Here is a 23,140-nt window from a genome sequence, read left to right as displayed (position 1 = left end):
ATTTGAATCTTCAAATATTTTAAATAAAGCATATTTTAAATAAATATTTTAAATAAAGCTTCTCCAAAAAAGACGAACACTGGACTCATACCTACACTGTTAAAGTGAACACGCATGGTACCTACCATTCTCTGGCACTGAAGCCAGCTGAATAAAATGATCTTTGTTACTCTCTTTTATCCTCCGAAAGAGAGGAGCCACCTCCACACTGTCCGACAGGCCTGTGCTGATCTCCAACCTGTATCTGGGAACTGCAGTGCAAAAAGCTAGGTGGCAAGGACAAAATTCCTGCCAGGAACCACTGTAAGGATTTAACAGTAGAAAATATTTTGTTTTTGTGCTCAGGTAATAGTCCTTCGAAGTGTTCAATTCAGCAGTTCAGCATTGGCTGTACAGAGGTTGCCCCTAGTACGTCAGAATATGAAAGCAGCCTGAACTTCTGGATTTGCACTGTGCAATTAATATTGTGGTAGGACAGAGACAGCTTGCTTTTGAAACACATGGAATTAGAAACTCCTATACACCTGAACTTTTTGAATATTTATAAAATTGCCAGAGAAAATATGATCCTGTCCAAGCAGTAATTTAACATTCACAGCTTCTTCCAAAGAGCCAATTGAAAGGTTAATACATAGGCCAGATCATAACTTATCGATATATCAGTCAAGGAATAGAACGTGCAGAGAGGAGGAACATGTGTTGAATGCATGAGGATGCTCGCTGAACATCTCTAGGACAAGATGGTGCTCTTTCTTTGCTGAAACATTTGAGAATGTGAGCCAAAATCCCAAAACTGAATTGAGGATGGGGGAAAAGAGCTTGCCTTCAGCCAGAAGCAGTGACATATATTTTTTTGTCTTTTCACAGTAATTCAAAATTCAGTTCTAACAACAACAAAAAAAATGGACTTGTAGTATGAGCATTAATAACTCATCACCATGCAGAAACACATCCAAGTATATGAAATACAAATACTGAACCCATGATACCTACACTGATAAACCTGAAAAATAAACTATTTCTTCTTCTGCTTTTTAATTAACTGGAAACAACATGCAATATTTTGTATTTCATAAATTGTATTAATAGCATACATTATAAAAAGATAATTATTAAGTTATATTTTTTTAAAAATTGAATACATTTCACTGATTATATTTATAAATATTTCCACAAAGTTCATTATTCCTTCCCTTGCTGGCAGATATGATTTTTCCTCTGAAGAAAGTCTGAAAGGTTCATCAGCAAAACAAAACTGCAAGTGCTACCAGAACATGACAGAAGGCTTTGTACTGTAGGTAGGAAAAACTTTCTATGAAACTTAAAAAGAATTTACCTTGACAAGAAATCTGTAAAAGAGAGACGTACTGGATACCCATGTCGTATGATTTTGACCATGTCTAGGACACCAATATACTGCAGTTGAGCAGACACATAAAAATTGTCAAAAGTATCTGGCAACTTCGAGTTATTCGGCTTTATACAGTGAACAGAATGTGGCGTGCAGTTCTGCAGCTTCCCAATAATATCTGTGAGGGATTTCTGTGGGAAAAAAAAAATCAATTATCAACCATTATTTTGCATCAAAGGCAATTGCTCAACACATATGTTCTTCTTAACTTTTCAACATCATTTTCTGAAAAGGCTTCACCTGGCCATGCAAAGGGATTTCTCAAGTATATGATTTTTCTTTCTTCCATTGCAATCTTTAGTGAGAAATCCTGCCTCTGAAATGTTTGAGGGTTTCTGTTGTTTTTTTTTTTTTTTTTTTCTGTAAATTTATGTCTAGAAGGTGTTTACTAACCCTGAGCTGTATTGCCACAGTGGTTGGACCCCCTCGTTCCAGTCTCTGAAGAAATGAGGATGTTCCCTTCTTTTTCAACAGCTGCAGGGTAGAAAAGCACACACACAATACCTTTAGCTCAAGATGGTGGCAAACCTTTATTTTCAATGTTACACAATTTACTAACAAAAGCACACATTTATGCAAATACTGTGTCATAGACAACGATTTGAGTTTCAGAAATAATTGGGAAAGTGGATAAATAGCCTCAAGGATCTGCAGAGCCATGACTACCAAGAAAGTTTTGATTTCAAATGCAGCTGGAAAGATACAATACCATTCCCAAATAACTGGGCAAAGCAATATGACCTGGAACTCTATTGCATAAGCAGGACTTCTGCAGTTAGTATTCCATAAGTCTGCCCATACGTAGCATAATTCTGTAACTCTCTGAAAAGGTTCCTTATGTGTTTGACATATGCTTAAGTGAATAAATGTAAGCATAGATGATTAAAAAATCTTGAAAGTAAGAATATTAATAGCAAAACCTCCTCCCTTTTCCTTTCTGCACAAGTGAACGCACTTAACCTTTTTATTTTATGTTCTTAACCTATTTTCACCATTATAGATACAAATTATCAATAGCTTCATATCTCCTTTAGAACCAATGTTATCCTATTCATCAGAATTGGGAGTGGGGAACAATTTTATATTTTTCTGTTCTACTTCCTATCTTGAAATTAAATGTCAATAATCATTATAAACGTGGTTGCAGAGATTAGGGTTTTTTTGTTAAACTTTCTACAGGTAAACTGGCAAACTTATTGCAATCCAGGATTTGGCCAAGGCTCTGTATCAATAACAGCCTTTTCACCTCTGTCTTTTTTCATTGCATTTCTGCAGTCCACTTACCCCATAAAACTCCCTTTCTATCAAGTCAGCATGTCCTGGCCTACTCCTGTCTTTTTCTAGTTGCATCGAGAAAGTGATCATTGCCTCTTCTTGACCCACTCAAGCCAAACTCCATTAAAAATATTGCAGTGCAAGCAATTCTCTACCCACTAAGCTAAACTTTGGAGCTCTTTTTTATTTCAAATCTCACTTGCTAGGATGTAATAAGATTTTAAAGGCAAATTCATACCTAACTTGAAAAAAGAAAAGTAAAAGAGATCTGTCTGTTCCAGGTGTTCTCATAAAAAGAACCACTAGCATGCCAATGACGTTTCTCAGTTAAAGTTTACAAAATGATTGAAGAATATAGCTAAAATAGAGTTTTCTCCTCTTGACAGATAATACACTCATCCCTACCACCCAACAGATTAAGTGACTAGATCAAAATAATTTCTTGAGTTAGTGGAAGAGCCAGGAACAATGCTTTTGATGCTAAAGTTCCTGCCTGATGTCCTAGTTTTCATAATTCTTCCCATGGAAAATAACTGTTTGGTTCAGAATAAGGCAAAGAAAAGTAAGAAAACAAGGCAAAGACAAAAAATTAATTCAGTCTCCAAACCTGGACATCTTCAGCTATGGGCTAAGGAACAAGACTACATCACCTAAGCTGTACTTCTCTCTTACCCTCTAATACACAGTTTTACATCACAAAATCTTGTACTTCTAATCTACAGGGGGAAAAAAAAAGCAACTTTATAATCTCTGTTGAGAAACTAAAACCTCCTCCTGAAAACTTTCTCTTTACCAGAAGAGCATTTTAAAGCTTTAACCATAAGACATACCAAATCTTTGCAATAGATGAGTTTTTCAACTAACAATGAAGCAAAGTGTTCATAAAGAGAAAAAACATTAAGCAAGTCAGTGGAAAGAAAAGCCTTTTGTTAGTGATATGCATTCATGTGACTAGAGTTCTGTTGTATGAACTCTGAAACCCACTGATTCTTCCAAAGGAAGCAAGGGGAATGCAGCAGGCCCGAAGCATGCATAAGAAAAGGTTACATGAAAACAGGGGAACAAGAGCTGATGTGAGCAAAAGAGTTGTGAGAGCATCAATGAAGATATACTTTATTTTATTTGAAAAGGGGACAGTCTTCATATGTCACAGAGACTTGAGCTTCCTATGACCCCTTATGTACTCCAAAATTCTGGCCAACTATTAGATCTTTTCATGTCTATCTTAGGATGGATGCACTTTTCTCTTAGACCCTACTACAAGAAGTAGTGAGCTCAAAAAGGTGAGCCATCCTTAGCTGTCACGGCATGCTCAAGATCAAGGAAAGAGTCATTTATAGAAAGGTAAACAGGTAGATACATGGCCATACAAAGAGAAATCTATAACTATATAGCCTAGAAAGTAGCTAGGTCTGCAGATGACAAGCTGAAAAGTGAGGGTAATCACAACAACCCCCTGTCTGACCTCTGAAAGTGTCTACTTCTTTTCCCTGGGTATGGTGGTGTCTAGATGACTACCCATACATGGTAACATGAGTACCTTCCGTTTTGCATTTCTCACTACCTACACTACTGTAACAGTATGTTACAACTCACATATCAGATCTAAAAGGAAGGCCAATCTGTGATGGATAATTCTTGCCTTAATGTCCCTCTTTGTCCTCCCCTCTTTATTTTTTTTTTCTTTATTGCCTTTACTTTCAGGATAAACTCCAATAAAAATGCAGTGGTTATGACTTTTCACCATATAGTAATTTTAATTCTGAGCTGATAAGAAAATGCCCCTCATACTGCATTTCCAATTACAATAACAAAACAACAAAACCAACATTATTCCAGCCCATCACAGTGGATTTTCAAAGCTATGCTGGGAAAGAGAAGAAATTATTTGGGACAGCACAGTTATAGATGTGGGATTGATCCACAAAAGAGTTTAAGCACTTACCTGCTTCCAGCTGCTGCATCAGGTGCCTATTCCAAACTAAAAAGTGTCTCTTTTTTTGCCACTGTAACAGCTTAGATACCTAAAGCTCTGCTTTTGTCCTGCAGGGCAGCACAGTACCTTGCTCAAACTAGCTCAGCTCACTATCCAGAAATGAAGTGGTGTTAATTCTCACCTGCACAGCTTTTCTCAAAGTCTACCTTGGAGAAGCCAAGCCATCATTGTCTCTGTGGGCAGAAGGATGAAGTTCTTCACACCTTACACCTAATACCTAAAAGTTTAGAGCATTCTCACTGAATCTGAGATTTCTGATTTCATTTATCACGCTTCCTAAATGAACGTGAATATGTCTTCTGTCTCTGAAGAGAGTAACTCCAGATTAAAAGCTATTCTGGACTGGTGAAAAACCTCATAGGTTCAGAGATCCCAGTTGTGTGGTGTCTCCCCCTGGCTTGATTAGGCTTCTAACTTAGACATGCTTTTCATACTTCCTTCCATATATGGTACGAGGATCTTTTCCACAGTCTTAGGAAGCTTCCTCTAGGAAGCTCTTTCTGTCATGGAAAGGCATCTAAAGGTACCTTGTGATGCCTCAGCTGCTTACTAAATACAGCCTTAAACCAACAACATTCACTTCAGCTTAAATTTTTCCACTGAGATTACTGACAAGAACAGTAGACTGGAATTAGGCTGCTATCAGCAGGGGGGCTATAAGGAAAGTCCCATTGCTATTCTATGGATGCATTTGCATAAAGCCTTCCACAATGACACATGAGAGCAGGCACCTTAATCCCATGACAGAATCAATTTTATGCAGCTGTAAGCCAAAAATAGAGTCATAAGATTCAAGAAGCCTAGTGAGGCAGCTGATGTGTTATGAGAACAGCTTGCTTCTTTTATAGAAGAAGGAATTCCAGAGCTCTGTCAAGAATGGACTCAGCAAATCATGTTATTTCTCCTCAAAAGACAGATGTTCCATGTGACATTAACACTTAATTTTCTGATAACCTCCCAAGTTTCCTCCCCGCTGCCTTTTTTTTTCTTTTTTTTTCTTTTTTTTTTTTTTTAAGATTTTTGGCTGACTTAGCTATCAGAAAAAGAGACAAGTTCAGAAATGGGGAGAGTTTGATTGTCTACAACCACCTGAAAGGAGGTTGTAGCATGGAGGGGGTTGGTCTCTTCTCCCAAGTAGCAAGTGACAGGACAAGAAGAAATGGCCTCAAGTTGCACCAGGAGAGGTTTGGACTGAATATTAGGAAAAACTTCTTAATGGAAAGGGTTGTCAGGCATTGGAACAGTCTGCCCAGGGAAGTGGTGGAGTCACCATCCCTGGAGGTGTTTAAAAGGCATTTAGACATGGTTTAGTGCTAGAGTTGGGTTAGGTTACGGTTGGACTTGATGATCCTGAGTGTCTCTTCCAACTGAAATGATTCTATGATTCTATGATTTCAAATCAACAGGGAAAATTTACTTCCAAGTGATCATTTAAAACAACATTTGCCCAAAGGTATAGTGTTGATCTTCATACAAAACCACACAAACTATCTTTTGCAAACCAGAAGTCTTCTCAGGTTAACACAATAGAGACACTGAGGCCTTAGTTTTGCACCTCTGTGTCTTTATTTACTTAATTATCCAGCATAAAGTCAGCCAAGGAGACTAAAGGAAGAATGTTCCCATACAGCCAAAACCCATTAATATTGCATGCACTGCTAAGCCCTGGAACGACAAAATCATGGAATAATCCAGGCTTGAAGGGACCTCCTCATCTTGCCCAACCTTCTGCTCAGAGAGTCTAAGAAAGAGGTTCTCAAACCAGCATTATTAGTGTTAGTAAATTATAACCTGTTAGCTCTCACTATTGCATTAGTGTAGATACTAAGTACTACATTGTTTCAATAGTTTGATGGCTACAGAGAATGATGCAGAGAGTAAGGAACTTTCAGAAATGATAAAGTAACTGAGAAAAATCTTCAAGGAATGAAGAGCAAAAAGAGCCCTAAATTCTTACCTTGCTAAGCTCAATATATCTCTTTGCTTCTCCACTTGCACAGGCTACTGATGGCTTTTTACTCAGCAAGGCTGCTTTACAGCCTTTGATTTTAAGGGAATGATATGGAGGAACAAGTGATCCAGTTTGTGTCAGCTTGGACTGAAACAATTGATTGATGACTATATTTTCACTGGCTGGGGAAAAAAGAAGAAATTAATGTATGAAGATAAAATACAAGTTAGAAAATTATATAGATTGTATTTGGAAGTAAAAAGTTGTACAGTAGGAGATAGAATTAAATAAGTAATCTTAATACAAGTACACAAACTAATAAACTATCATATTATGTTAGTTATCAGGGAGTATTCAATATCTAAGTATGTCAGCTATCAGTAACATTATTTTTAAACATACTCAGGTCCTGTGCTGAACAAAACAGGGCAGAAAACAAAACCTTTCAGACTGCAATCTGTCTAAACTTTACTTACATGACAGTCACCTCCAAATATTGTTCCATTACAGATTCTCAATTCATCCATCTATTAAAGCAATATAAGAGATGCATTCTGCAGAAGATTTATCTAACATGCAGCATTTAGAAATGACCGAGACACTTGATAGAAATAAATTATAGACAGTCAGTGCACCAAATAAAAATAATTATATAAAAAACAACATGGGAAGGGATGAAAGAAAAAAAAAAGCAAGGTGAAGGACAGAACTGGAGCAAACTATGTTCACATTTCTCTACATCAAGACCTCACTTACAAATATTTACAGGAAAAAGACAATGTCATACATATGTTTGATGCAGTGGTGATAATTAGTGCAAAACTAATACGCTTCCAAGTGGTGTTTTTCAAAATAAAAATCTGAGTTTTAAGACAGATAAGATACTTTATAGTAATTTCAGTCAAATTATCCTTTATGAGATTACGGTCACAGGTCTTTTAAGATGAACATGATAATTATCTGCTGGTTGTACTGCCACAGAACCAATAAGCATTAAAAACCTATTGTGTGACACATCCTTAACCATTTTTAATTTTTATTACTTTTATTTAAAGTAACTAACAAACTGGCATTATGATCACACCCATCTTGTACATAAAACAAAAAAACCAGAATGATGAATGAATCATGAATAATGTCATTAAGTTTAGCATAACAGGTAGAAATCCTCCATTTGCTCTTTATTAGCTATCTAAAAGTATATTACCAGATGCTTAAAAGCTACAGAATTGTTTCTCTTTTTCTGTGGAGATTACTATTCCTTACCTAACAGGAATAATAAAATTATGAGGAAGCTAGTAAAGCAGATACTTGAAACAATTTCAGCACAATCGGTGAACCACCATAAATGTAATCAATAGCATTAGGAAAGGCATTAAAATTATGTCCTTCAAATTAAAACAGATAAAGCTATGTCAATGATCAATCCTGATTTGTTTGTCGGATAGGTATGTTCCACATTCTTACACATATATACAGATTACTTTAATGTTGTTAGTATATTTAAAACTTTTGATTAAGGAAACTAAATTCAATGAAAATCAAAGGAAGCATGCACTTAAGGTATATGTCTACATACCTTATGAAACTGACCCTAAAGGAAAGATGTCACTGACAATCAATAGGTTTTAAGCCTAAGTCACTTAAAGAAGAAGGAATGTAGCCCTTAAATGACTCACATGCTTGCAAATATTTTGCCTCCAAAATTTTTCCATTAATTATAATTGTTATTATTATGACTTCTTAATTATATAACCACTCTCAGGATATCAACTACTTTGTATCCGATCCAGTCCTTCATTCTTCCCTTTTAACAGCTGCATAACTGATTACACAAAATAGCAATTAAATTGCAAAAGAAGACCATGTGAACACACTGGAAGTTGCCAGATCTTCTTATACTCTTTGGCAGATTAACATGTAAATTCCAAGTAGTGAGAAATGGAATGTCTCTAAAACTATAATCATTAGGGTTATATTAATGATCAATTCTTCCGTTTCTTTCTTCATCTTTAAAGCACACTCTTTGCCTTTAAAATGCATCAATTATTTTACAAGGGAGTTTAGCTAATTTCATAGTAAAATTGCGAAAAAATAATACATTGTAGCAATTGGGCTGGTTGGGAAGAAAAATATAACCTCCAGAAGACCTCTATTTCTATGGAAAGAAATAAAAGTATATAATATATTAAGTGAAAGAGTCTGCAGTGGTTGGAGGAAAGACAAATAACGTCTCAGGATCCACTGACACTTCCCTGAGGAACAGGTTTTTGTTTCCTTCACAGAAAAGGGAAATTATAGAGGTTTTTAATTATCTAATTATGAATCATTAATTAATAAAACTAGACGCATTATTATTAGGCATAATAATACAATATGCACAGGGAAAGGTATTTAATTTTGTATTTCAATGGACATTTGTATCTATTCACTGAAAACCATAAGAACGCCTACAAGTTCCTGCTTTTAGAAAGGTACTCAGGCAGTAAAGTGCATCCCATTGCAATCTCTATGATTTTGGGAGCCTTATTTTCCCTTTTCTGGGGCTTATTTTTGTTTTAATTCATACTCTGTTATTTCTTCAAGTCATACTCACCAATCACACTATACCTTCTTGTGCTTTACATCATATCACATGATTAAGATGCTTTATGTTCATAAATTCTAAATGCTTTTTAAATTAGAGCAAAGTTCAAACAATGCATACATACTTCAAAAAGATAAGGTTGACTTTTTATTTCAAAAACTGGGAATAAAATATATATAAATTTCTTCTAAAACTAAATGAAAATTAAAGTCATTATATCTTGATTTCTAACAACAACAGCAACCAGAAAACCATTTACTTACTTTTCATTACAAAGATGAGATTTTGTGAAAGGGAATCTTTATTTTTTTCTATTGCACCAGCAATTTCATAAGTAACCTATAATAAAATATTGTGACATCATTAGTAATGACCAATGCACCTTCTAAAAATCTTACAGCAGTAGAAATGAAGCTAAAGTTTTCTTTCCGCTCAACATTAAAAGCTGGCACCACATACTGTCTTTTGCTCCCTTCATAGCCCCAAAAATATCAACCAGGAGAACTGGTTGGTGAACATTGTGTGTCTCTGCAATACAGAAATTTCAGCAGACTGATTCTAAAACATTTCCACAATGCAAGACTTTGAATACAAAGTGTATTGTAGAGCAGAAGGCAGTGACCTTTCCCTGTAGGTTGAGAGAGTTGCTCCCAGATCACAGATCTTCTTGTCAACAGGAAACTGTCACATTGACCATGACAAAACACTCATGAAGCAACCTGAGTCCCAGCTCACACTCAAGACAAGTTCCAGCCATTTATATGTCCTTTGGAGGCAGGTTCAGCCTACAGGTTATGTACAAATCCCATTTACCTTCCTAACAACTATGCACATAAGGATCGTGGATCACAGTAGTTGCCTAATGTCATAATTTCAAGAACAGACAGTTGGATTGTCACTCCATCTGTCATCTGACTGCAGAGAAACCTTCAAGCATGTATTGGGCACTCTGAGAAGCAAGCAAAACACAAGGCTCTAGCCAGAGCTCCCGAGGGTATATCCAGAATGAAGAAATATGGTCAAGTGGCTGTTTTAACTTTGAGACCATCCCAGGAGACAGTACATGGAAAAGCAACACTAAGACCAAAAAACCAGTCACTGAGCCCAGGGTTGGTTGTTGTTGTAGTTGTTGTGTTTTGTTTGGTTGGTTTTTTGTTTGTTTTGTTTTTGTGGTTTTGTGTGTGTTTGGTTGGTTTTTGATAAATGGGAATGAAAAACAAACAACTAGTTAATTCACAGGCTTTAGATATAAACAGTTCTGATTTGCACAGTAGTAGAACCCAATGGGAATTTTTAAGTTAAAAGAGAAGAAAATTACGGATCGGAGTACCTCCAGGATTAGGCAGACACTTAATGGGAATTTCTTGGAATACAGTTTGTTTTTACTTACCTTGGGACCCTGTTTCTATCTAAAGCCTTTTTGAAATTTTGTATTGGCTTTATATCCTAAGCCCCTTAGATATTTGGTGAAAATTTACCTCTGTATATTTAATAAAGCTTTACATATATAATTAAGATTAGTAATACTAATCAGTGCATTACTTTTGTTTTCCATTGGGTCATTTGACAATTATGTAATGCTATCTTACTCAAAAAAGAGATTATATGACTTGGATGTGTATAATCTGTTACAGTTAGTAATTGTCAAATGATGTAATTAGTATGGCGTATGACATTCAAAAGGTATAACAATGGAATTACGTTCCTTTCCATGACAGATGCAATGTTATACAATTTTCTAATTGCATCTCCTAAGGACATACAACATAGTTAGCAAACTATTAGAATAATTTAAGTGTACTATTAAATGCTTTTAGTGTACTTAAAGTAAATGTTCTACCGTACTGGTCCATAAAAGATAATTAACAGAACTTATTTGACAAATCCATAATGCCAGTTCCTAATTGAGTGTCTTAGGCTTCGACTAAATTAGAAGAAGAGAGTTAGTATTGGTGGGAAGAGTAGATAAGCATAGCATTGGGAGATACTATATTATGATTAAGTGCCTAGATTGAAACAAGGAGAAGTTTCAGTACTGGTATAATACATCATCGACTTCTAGAACTATATTCATAAGACATTTCTCATATCACATAAAATACATAAAAGTTTTCAGGATCCTTTCTTGTGAAGAAATTGCTAACTTTAACGGTTTTCTCATTGAATTGGTAAATTAATTCACTGCCTAAAGACATGAAAACTGATTCAATGAAATGGCACTCTAGGGTTCCATATTCATTGCCAGTCCCACAAAAGAGGAAAATAAAGAAGCCCTATTCTAGCTGCCTATTTTGTTAATTTAATCCTGCCCTCTTCAGAGATGCCAACCTACACAGCACTTTGCCTAAAACACATGTATTTCCCTCCATTTTCTTCTATTGGGTTTTTAAAGTAAATCCGGTCAAAATTGTGCATTCACTGGCACTCAACCACAGTGGATAGTTATTCTGAGGAGACAAAAACCAAACAAATATTATATGATTTGGAGAGGAAATGTGCACTTGCTTAGATTGTGGTTCTGGTATTATAAAATATGCTTCTTTTTCTCACTTTTATTTTTTGCAGCTGCTTGTTCTATATTGCTTTACATGAATTCTTTGGGGTAGAGAGTGTGTAAACCTATGTGTTAACCAAAGGAAACCAGATCTTCAGATACTATCTGAACTAGTTGAACTATTTTTGTTAAAAAAGAAAATAGTATGCAGTTCCACACTGCATTTTATTTCATTAAAACAGATTAAAACAAGAAAGGGACTTGATTTGCTTTCCTTCTTGATTTAAGTTCAAAGGAACAGAGCTTAACGTAAACACAGTGGTAGTGGGGCAAGCCAAACATTCATCTAGCCCTGGATATTTAAGGAAAAATATTGAGGAATACTTCCACTCTGCCTCCCACCAGTCCTCCCCTCAGCTTCCAAGGTTTTGCCCATTAGGGAGCTCGTGACCTGTGGGCTGTATCTCATCTTCATGTTTAATATCTCTGGAATGATGTTTCCTCCTCAAGTTTCTGTTTCCAGAACTCATTAACATTTTGAGCATCTATAACACTTTTTGGCAACAAGTTTCACTAGTTACTAGCTATGTGAAAAAATACTTAATTTCATTTGTTTTGAACCTGTTTTCTGGTCATTTAAGTTTGCACAGCTAGTTTTAATATCATGACAAGTAGGAGATAGATAGATAGATAAATAGATAGATAAAAATGAGGTAAAAAAACAACACCCAGAAAACAGGAAGCTCACACAGCAAATGTGCACAGATCTGACTTTTGGAACTGGACGTTCCTCTTCTCTTCTTACATACTCTTGCCCCTTTGGTTCATTGATCATCCTCCTGCTACTCCACTGTACATCTTTTCTCAGAAATTTCTATTCTGAACTGAAGTATCCTCTCTCATAACATCTGACTTTGTAAGGAATTTTATCTAAGTTCAATTGATTTCCCAATATACTTTATTAACAGTGCCACATTTAAACATAATTTTCATCAATTCCTCCAAATATTCCATTTTATAAATAGTTTTCATATTTTATGATTGGCCAAAAGCACTCACAGTTAATGGCGAAACCAGCAGGAACCCTAAAACAAGCTAGGGAAATTCCACCTGGAATGTTAAGGTAGATTTGGCTGCAAGCACAGTTAAAAGGGAAAATTTTGCTATTTTAATAATAATTGCAAGTTTTGCACGTGTTGTTAAATTCAGTTAATATGAAAATAATCAGTTCATAGAGATAAAAGAGAAAGTTTTCAGAACATGTGCAAGGACAGTTTCAAGGCACAGTGTCACTTGTAGTTGTTAATTTTCTGCCAGTACTTAAATGTTAGTGATAAAATCTAAAACCTTGAATGTGCTATTTTTTTTAGGATCACTGGGCTTCTTAGACTCCTAAAACAGGCCTTGCTAAGCAATGAGCAAAGTAAATAATTTTATATAGTCTGTGAAGTCTTATTCTAACACTGTGATAGAAATAATAGCATATTGAAACCAGCAAGACAAAATAAGAGGGAGGTGGAGGAAATGTTCTATTTTTTTTTCTCCTGTAAGTGGAAGTCCAAAACCAAGTCTATTTGAAGAAAGAAAGACAGAAAAGGAGAAAAAAAACACAACTATCTCATCTGCATAGAAAAGTGAATATTTATCAAGTAACCTTTATAGGCTTTGGTATAGCTAAGACTAGACTGATTTGATTGTTATGTCTGGGGATTCAGCCTCGGGGAAAAAATAGAGAAAATGGAAGCATCCTTATTGATTAATCCATCTCCTTTTGTCTTTTGATTTAGAGGTTCAGTTTCAGAGTCTGCCTAGGATATAGAAGGCATTTCAGAGAAGACCGCCTTGCTGAAGGTGAGCTGACAGCTGAGAGGCATTTTTTAAATGCCCATAGCTGAGAAATGGAACAGACATTGATCTGCACTTAAAGGACATTATGTGCACTGGTTTATAGAGCAAAGAAGTTGGTCTTTAGGTCTGATCAGTGTATTACAGAACTGCAAGTTACAGTATCACAGTATCACAGTATGTTCAGGATTGGAAGGGACCTCAGAAGATCATCTAGTCCAATCCCCCTGCCGGAGCAGGAACACCTAGATGAGGTCACACAGGAACATGTCCAGGTGGGTTTTGAATGTCTCCAGGGAAGGAGACTGCACAGCCTCCCTGGGCAGCCTGTTCCAGTGCTCTGTCACCCTCACTGAGAAGAAGTTTCTTCTCAAATTTAAGTGGAACCTCTTGTGTTCCAGCTTGATCCCATTACCCTTTGTCCTATCATTGTTTGCCACCGAGAAGAGCCTGGCTCCATCCTCATGGCACTCACCTTTTATATACTTATAGACATTAATAAGGTCCCCCTTAGTCTCCTCTTCTCCAAACCAAGTTAAAACAGTGGCAAGAGAAAGTGACAAGGGGCTCACCTGATTTGTAAATTCAAGTATAAATTTAAACTGCAGAAAACTTAAATTATGACAACACATTGTTCAGATTACACGAACAATGGGTAAACAGTTCATTATCTTGAACACCAGTGTGTTAAATACCACTATTAGGTAAAACTGTGTCTCTTGGCATTGTGCTAGGACAATATACTTCTGATTTACTTATTGACATGTTAATTCTTCCATAAATTTAAAAAGAAGAACTTTGAGTACTCAAGAAAGTTTGGTGATGGAATATTATTCTTCAAAAGTCATGACTATCAGTAAGGCTGCAGTTCAGAGATATAATTCACGTGAAGCTCTTTGTTATGTGAGAGCCTGCAATGTAAATATTAATGTTATCAATAAAAGTACTTAGAAATTCAGTATTACACATTCTTAGTATAGTTTCAGCTGATGGTAGGATGCATTGATCAACCGCGCCCATAAAAACGTTTGTTTCCTCAAGGCGAGCACTCAGCACAAGAGTCAGCGTGCCTCTCCTCTCCTCTCCTCTCCTCTCCTCTCCTCTCCTCTCCTCTCCTCTCCTCTCCTCTCCTCTCCTCTCCTCTCCTCTCCTCTCCTCTCCTCTCCTCTCCTCTCCTCTCCTCTCCTCTCCTCTCCTCTCCTCTCCTCTCCTCTCCTCTCCTCTCCTCTCCTCTCCCAGTGCTGCCAGGCACAGTCTCGGTGAGAAGCAGCTGATAACACCCACGTGCATGTCAAGCATCAGAAACAAAGCAACATCCCGGATGAGCAGAATTTTTCAAGAAGAGATCAGACTGCCGGTGTTCAGGGAAATGTGTTAAACAACCTTCAGATAAGGCCTTCCGCTAGGAATTTTTTTTTCTTTTTAGTAATACAAAACCTAAATAATTTTTTTTTCTACCTTCTGCCTGAACAGAACAGATAAGCTTTTTGTCTTACAGCACTCAGACACCAGGACATTAAAGAGCTCTTAGAAGAGACTCATAATGTGTCAAGGCATTGTAGAATTCCGTTCAGCTGCAAAATTAAAACTGGGAGATAAAGTAAAATACTCGATATGATCAAGTACTAATGTTCACAGTGGTCTTTGCGGAGCATGTGTTCATATAGTTAACAACTGTATCATATTGCCCATGCACAAAAAGACAGATTTAATGTCATGCAGGCATAATAGTAAAATTCAAGATAAGTCAATAAAAAGGTTTATTTAATTATTATTTTTTTAAAATTTATTTCACAGGATCATTCTGTCACTTTTGTGTAATACAGTGTTCTCTCTCAGTTTCCACTGAAAAATCTCACTCCATGTTGATTTCTTCTATGTGCAGAAGATTACTTATGCATATTGTTTTACTCTTTTATTCTGTTCTCCTCATTTCAAAACAGTAAAGAAAGTGTAAAAAAAAAAAAAAGTTTCTCAAAATGGTATCATAGATTTTCTTAAAGCATTTTTTTCACCAGAAATTCAAGTATAAATTCCAAATTCTTTAGTATTTTTTCCCTTACATATTACTCTGACCCACATGCCTTCTCAGGCTCAGTTTGAGCTCATGATTCGTTTTTTCACTTCCAACGCATTATCTCTTCTCTTTTCTCTCAGTACTGACTTTTCTGAAATCGTCTAAGGCTCCTTAGGATTCGAACAACAATATGGTTTGTGTAGTCCTAAGGAAAGCTACTGGGCAAAAAAACATAATGGAATGGGCAATACCTAACAATGAATGAGTACAATCAATCAAACACACTTGATATTGAAAGAAACAATTTTTCTGTTACTATCCTGACACAAAACGTTAAGAGTCTTTAAAACCGCATGGACAGATTTGCATCAGCCATAACTCATTCATTGCATAAAGCTAGAGATATCAGTTTTGTTCATAAAAGGCTGTTTGTCGACTTCAAATACATAGAAGAGGTCTCTTCAGTGAGGCAGTATTTTTAATAGCTGCATTTTCAGTATAACTGCACTTACGAGTTGCTAAAATAGCTACTGTATCTGAGTAAAGATATGAACCCAATTCTTTCTGGGCATTGAGCTACACACATAAACTACTGGGGAAAAGGAGCCCAAATTACAAGGATCCAAATGAGATTCATACCAGGGCCAACATATAATATTAGGGTGTTTTTATTCTAGATGACTTGGAGTAGCAGCTGTTTCCCATTGGTTGTGACCTGCATTGCACTTACAACGTTTTGTAACCTAGAGAAATCAGGTTGTCTGTCTGTTGCCTGCCTTTGCCTTCTGTTTGGCGCACACCAGCATTCCGTGTGACTTCCTCCACAAACACCAGCATAGACACATCACTGGAATATAAATGATTAAGCCTAGAAGTAAAAAATTTCATGTTCAATTACCTGTCATATTTTCCTGGTAATGCTTTTTCTACCCTCCAGTTATACTCATGTAAATAAGGAGAAGATTTACCAAGTTAAAGGAGTTACAATCAGGGAAAAAATGTGGTAAGTGACAGTAAAATCAAGCCTCCTTATTTTAAATTTGGGGATCTCTGAAGGTAATGACACAGAGGAAGATTGCTTTATACTTCACTTACTTTAGACTCATGTAATTGATACCAGACTATAAAAGCAGGTCTCAAAATCTGCCAAACTATACTGTTACTTTATATATGAAATTCTTATTTTTGAGTGCCAATAAAACCTGGTATATTTAAAAGCCTGATCCTTTGACAATTTCCATAAAGTGTAAATCACAAATGACTTCTATAAAAAGCTACTAAATGTAGTAAGTACTAGCACAATATAAAGAACAGCATCAGCAGTTTTAAAATCCCAGATTTTATTATTTAACTTATTCATGTATTAAGACATCCTAGTTGGAGAATGAACTCAATGTATATAATTTTTAGTACAGTAAACGTAAATACCTATCATGAATCACTGGAAATTTATAGCTATGATAGTGAGATAACAATTCCATGCGATATCAAAAATGCAAGTGTCTTTAAGGATTTTGCTCAGTCACAACTAATGGGAGAGGAGAATTAAGCACTTGTACAGGAACTTTTCTGTTTTGGCAGGAATGAGCATTTTACTGCCATAAGGATGCAAAGAACAACCTGACTGTCTGGAATATTTCCTTGGCCAATGTAAAACAACAGATCTCCATTGACTTCAAAAGAACGTATGAATTTGCATTTCTTGGAGAGCTGTCTATTTGTTACTACTTTTAGATTAAATGTCATTACTATTACTAGGAGAAGATCAAATCAAGGGTCTGTGTTACCAAAAAAATAAAAAACTAAACAACCATGCAAGGATAAAACACACATTAATGAAAAGTGTACTCCTTACTACTCGCAGTTTAACTTTCAGAAATGGGCACCTGAAACTTTGTTCTTAACAAATGTTCCTACTGAGTGTTTCTTCAGACAATGAGACACATTTTTTTTTCATTTTGAAGAATTTTTCTTATTGTTCTGGTTGTGATTTTAATGCAGCTGCCTTGCTGCTGCTGTCATGTCAGTTTTTTAATATGTGGAACCTTTTAAAGCTATTGTGATAGATTTGTATAACCACAGTAGAACTCCATGAAAAAAATATTTGCCTAACAAGTATAGAACAGATTTATAAACTAATTTATACATCTGCAGTCCATGGCTAGTTTTAACTCTATCACTTTAAGTGCTAATAATTTTCACAAAATCTTTGTGGTGCTGTTATCTAACCCCTTCATGCTCACATTCCTACTGAAAAGTCCCAATAGTGGAGGTATTCAAACCACTTAACTTTGGCAAATAATTTGAGTTTGGATAGAAGGCCTTATGATGAAAGAAGAGCCTCCAGGGAGTTATTCAGAGTATTTAGGTTAGGAATTTAAGCACTGCCCAAATAGTCTTAATCCTTTCCATAATGATCACATTTCTGTCATCGGGCAAGAACAAATTTGCCTGCATCAGAACACTACTCATCACTTCCATCGACTTCATTTTGAAATGAGGAGCCACAAAATAGGCCTTTCCCGTTTTATATTGCTGCAAAGGACCCTTATCTGGTTAAAGAAGCCTAAGTGTGCACATTCCAACCTCTCATCTGTCCTGGAGAGCTCAGGGCGTATAATGTTACCTTGAGATATGACAGAGCCAGCAAGTCTTTTTTTGGTGACTTGGAGACAAGCCTTGAACATTCCTCATAACAGTACCCACTACTAGTAAGCGGACTGACTGGGTGTTGAACAATCTAAATCTGTTCCACGTAAAACATTCATCATAGCAGAAGTTGTGTCATTCAGCACCTCTAGCAGCATGGATTAGAATTATTTTTCTGGTGTTCTTACCCTGGAAAGCACATAAAGCTCCCTTCTGAACCTAAACTGATTTTTTTTAGCAGCATACCACATAAACCCTCCGCATTTGGCACTCAGAAAATCATGTGAGAGAAGGTTGCTCTAGTTATCTCTCACAATTGGCAGCAGCAAAGATATTACATCTGTTTTAGAACTGTTATATGATTTCTAATTAAAAGACTTTATCATAGTTGCCCAATTTCTTGTTCGTTGAAATTATCTCTTCTGTCTGTTGCTTAGGTAAAGAGAGTCCAGGTGTCAGTCATCTGGTTATACTGAAGCACCTGCTCTTTATGTGTGTCTTCCATGGAGGACTGGGAATTGATTAGACAAGTATCACGTGCTGCCACTAAGTTCTGAAAAAATCCAGGTTCTGCCTGACAAAAGGTTTTACTAAGATCTCAGGTTTAAAGTGACCTATTACCTAAAATCATCAACTAATAACACAGTTATGTTCATATACAACACAGTGTATATGATCCTGATGTGGTGGTTCTGAGGCAGAGTAGCTAAACAGTTTCTAAATGTTCTATGCACAAAGCTGTTACTGGACTCCATCAGTGGATGGATGGCTCATGGGATCATCTGCATAAGACTTGGAAAATGTGAAAGGACACTGAACAAGTTGTTCAGATGTAAAGACAGATTCCTGTAGCTTTCAGTCTATGTACTCACCTGATTTCAGTGGAAATTTTGGAAAAGTGGTAACTAAGAGCCCCCATTGTATTGTGCCTGTACAATCTGTGTTCATTAGCTCATTTCAAATACCATGCTTTGGACAGACAAAAGTGGGAGCATGTTAGATAATCACAGAGGGGCTATTCTGTCAGATTATCTAAAAAAAAAAAATATTATCTCTTTAGACAACTACCTATTTTGCTTGCTTTGGGCTGCGTGTGGTTATGGAGACAACATGAAAATGAGAGAGTATTGGAAAGAAAAGGGTAAGAGGTCTGTTTTACTGAATTGATTACACTTTTCCCATGGACACTGCAGAAGGGCAAATGCAAAACATTCATCCTGTTTTACAGCCATATTTAGAGACATTTACCACGTTCTGGGTTTTTGAAGGAAAAAAAAAAATGCTGGTATGTAAGGTACCTACATGTATGTCACAGGATCTACAGGCAACCTATACTGTTCTGGAATAACATTTGAAAGCAAAGTGACAGTCAACTAAAATGACATTAAACATTTATGCTGAGGTATCTGAATCACCCCCTTCTTCAATGAAGATACAATTTAGGAGACAGAATTAGGTAGCCTGAATCCTGTACAATATAATACAAATTATTTTGTATACTATTTTATATACTATATATTGCACTGTGATTCTAAGTTGTCCTCTGAAAATTCACCACTAGAAAGTGAATTGTTATTTATAGCCAGGAGCTGGAGAAGCCATGCTCTTTTTCATTAACTGTGAGTAACCGATCATTCAGACAACTTACCCTCCCAGCATAATGCATAACAGTGAAGGTGGAGCCCTGATCCTTTGGGGCAAGGTTACCATTTCCATCCTTTGTGGAGGAATATACTGTATTTGTGTCCAATGTATCCAGGTAAGACTGAATGCGTTTTGACAGACTATGTTCCACAGACCAAATAGACTGGCTTTCTTCATCCAGCATTGACAAAAAGCCTGATGGTTTCTGAAATGAAAAATAGATTTTTCTCATTTTATACAGGAGCAATAGAATTTCAGTTTTTGCTTGTAGATTAACACAGCTTGTGGTTTAGTAAACAGAAACATATATCATCTAAGAGGAAAGGAAAAGTTGGTTAAAATATTCTGTTAAGTCCCCCAGGCTATGCACATCAGATAGTTCTGCAAGAAACATAGGGAATCATAGTTCAGTTGCCAAAAATGGTAACTGTTGATGATCTTTTAGGAAATGGATTGGGCTACTTCCTTCACAGAAGTTATACTCCAGAAACCAGCTTCAGGCATGAAAGGAATTGTCAGGCCAGAGACTCATCAGTCCTACAGCTGCATTAAGGACATGGCATGACGCACAGATGCTACACGTGGATCAGTACGGGCAAGGAGTTTCTGTGATACCTTGTTCAACCTTGGACTTTTACAAATCTCTGTTACCCCTCGAGCTATGGGGGCAGTTATGACAGCTCTCTCTGTGGTCTCTTTGCAACCATAACTTTCTCTATAGACTCATAAATCAGGCAAAAGTTTGTATTAGTCTAACATGCAGAGGCTGTGTATAAATATACATGGTGTAAAATGGATATGAAAACTACCTGAAAGAAAAAATCCAAGGCTGCAGTATGGTTAGCAGGAGAATACACTGTTTCCATGGTAACTCCTTCTTGTAGACATTCTGCTTGCTCTTGTAGGAAAAGCACTTCATTGATGTACTGGTGTATCTTCTCGTTGGTCATGTTGACACACAGCTATTGTAAAATGAAAAAAAAATGAGTGTTAGAAGTTTACTGGAAAATTCATCGATGTGGATTTTACTGCATGTTTGATATTGAATTTTATGAAATGTCAATCCACAATATCTTATCTCTCAGCAGACCATAGATTTGCAAGACCCCAGGGAAATTTACATTTTAAGGGCTATTAGTATTAAATAGGGAATAAACAGTTTTCTGCCTGTACATTTCATTGTGAAATCCACATAAGAATTATCATGTACCAGCATTATCAAATATAGTACAAATTTACACTAATTCTATTGATTGAAGTGGGATAACTTTATGTATAAATCGGTACACTTCATATTCTTCTGCAGTTTACATTCAGGAAGACTACACAGAGGCAATGTGCTTTTAGAAAAAATAACTACATATTTGGTTAGGATCCTGACTCTGTAGTTACTTCAATGTTGACAAAGAAATTCCAGCTCTGCTTCCACATATAATGTCATGGAAGTCTAAAGAAGTCTCTGAAGAACTCATTGTGTTTTGTCCAAAAGTATGTTATATAAACAATTAGAGACATTTTACTGGATGCTTCTCTCCATTTTATCGATATTCTAAGGGAAGGTTGGCAAGAAAATGGTCTTCAATAGCAAAGTTCAAAGCTTGGAGAGATAAATAATATAAAACCCTCTCAAATATTTCCTTTGATTGCCTTATAAGAGGTGTAGTGCCACTTTTGAAAAATAAATGGTTCATCAGGAATTTGAGTTTCAATTAAAAACAGGTGGGAGTTGTACCAGCTTATTTTGAGACCTTTCATATTTTATTCAAACACACAATCTGCAAAAAAAAGTAAATATTTAATAACTTTGTGGAATAAATGTTTTAACTGTTTTATTTCTATTAAAGTGGAAATTTTAGTGTAAAATTGTAAAATCTCCTCCAATGCTAGACTAACTATCATCAAGAAATTAAGAAAACAGAAAATCCTAAAAGGGTGGAAGAACCCTTTAAATGAGGAATGATGCAAGTAATGTTTGCATGCAAGTCTCTTCTCAGACTAAAGTAGCCACATATTTGTTTTGGCCACAAACTGTATCTTCTATGAATAAAGAGTATAAAAGCAATTCTACCAGCAGGTCATATTAAAAAAATTAAATATTTAAATTTATCTTAAAAGCGCATGGCTTAACAATCAGATGAGGGAAAAGAACCCAAGAAATGTGTAATAGCTGCCTGAATTTTCCATTAACACCTCATGCTGGTACAGTCAACTTGAACTTGCTATACAATGAAATAGACCAGTGTGAGTAACAGTAGGAAGAAATAAAACAAAAACCTCATTTTATAACCAAATGTCTGCTATTAACTGTCTTTACCAATGCATGATAGTAGAGAGAAGACAGCCGTGAATAAAACCACTGGTTTTTAAAACTGGTGCTTCTAGAGATTCAGATTGTTATCTCATTTTATTAACAATGAAAGTACACAACTGACTTACACGATCTACTTATTTTATGGAAAAAGACAGGTTTTTTTGACTTCGTGGCAGGCAAAATATGCTTTATTGAGCACTTTTGAAATTCAAATTCTAATTACAAACTCCTTTCAGAATCTTCTTAACCTTATTTTAGAAGGCAGACATTACGATTTTATACTTTACAGGATATGTAAAGCCTTAAAACAACACATTATGTGTGTCATTATTTGCAAATGAGTTGTTTAAAAAAACATGTTTAACTTTACACAAGTAAATTTTACCATAAGAAAACATGACAAAATCACTATAATCTCAAGTTTACTTTTTATCATATGCCAATCTCCTAAAATATATTAAAAAAAATGCACTTGAGGACCTGTCTGTGAGCAAAATTAATGTACTAAACTGGACAGTTCAAGCTGAAGGGAAAGACTCTTAGTCGTATCTTAATAAAGTCTGATAAATAGCTTTGGTTTTAATTGCTAGAAGTAAAAGGCATAGCATTTTCTTACAATATTCATACATAACATGCTGGGCTGGTAAAGAAGTAAAAATAAATTTACTGATTGGTATATTATAGCATACACTGGTGTGCTTTTTAGTAATATAAGCAAATACTGACACTAAGAGTGGCAGACTTGCCACAATGACAATAACGTTCTGCAAACCAGAACAGAAAGCAAGCTGAAGTGCTTATCTTAATACAAAGTGCAAGCTGATCCAAAGCTGCTCTCTCTAGCAGTGGCTGTGAGTAACAGCTCTGCGGAATGAGAACCAGGAGACCAGCCAGGGACTGCTGAAAAGCAACACATTCTGATCATATCTTCCTCCATTTCAATGTTTTATACAACCTGCT

General features: G+C 35.9%; 1 protein-coding gene across 4 annotated transcripts in view; it reads right to left on the bottom strand.

Annotated features, from left to right (window-relative positions):
• The window catches only part of MYO16 (myosin XVI), a 377,675-nt gene that overhangs the window by 82,174 nt on the left and 272,361 nt on the right, over nucleotides 1-23,140 (bottom strand). For all 4 annotated transcript variants that reach the window (XM_071807296.1, XM_071807294.1, XM_065829663.2 and 1 more), the window contains 6 exons: nucleotides 20,679-20,831; nucleotides 19,874-20,074; nucleotides 9,484-9,559; nucleotides 6,640-6,815; nucleotides 1,805-1,885; nucleotides 1,337-1,542 (listed from right to left, as the gene is read on the bottom strand). In XM_071807296.1, the coding sequence (XP_071663397.1) occupies nucleotides 1,337-1,542; nucleotides 1,805-1,885; nucleotides 6,640-6,815; nucleotides 9,484-9,559; nucleotides 19,874-20,074; nucleotides 20,679-20,831 (893 nt within the window). The remainder of the gene's footprint in view (nucleotides 1-1,336; nucleotides 1,543-1,804; nucleotides 1,886-6,639; nucleotides 6,816-9,483; nucleotides 9,560-19,873; nucleotides 20,075-20,678; nucleotides 20,832-23,140) is intronic.

The sequence above is a fragment of the Patagioenas fasciata genome, chromosome 1, assembly GCF_037038585.1.
Source record: "Patagioenas fasciata isolate bPatFas1 chromosome 1, bPatFas1.hap1, whole genome shotgun sequence".
NCBI lineage: Eukaryota > Metazoa > Chordata > Aves > Columbiformes > Columbidae > Patagioenas > Patagioenas fasciata.
Note: the sequence above shows the minus strand (reverse complement) of the source record. Positions and strands in the feature narration are given on the sequence as shown.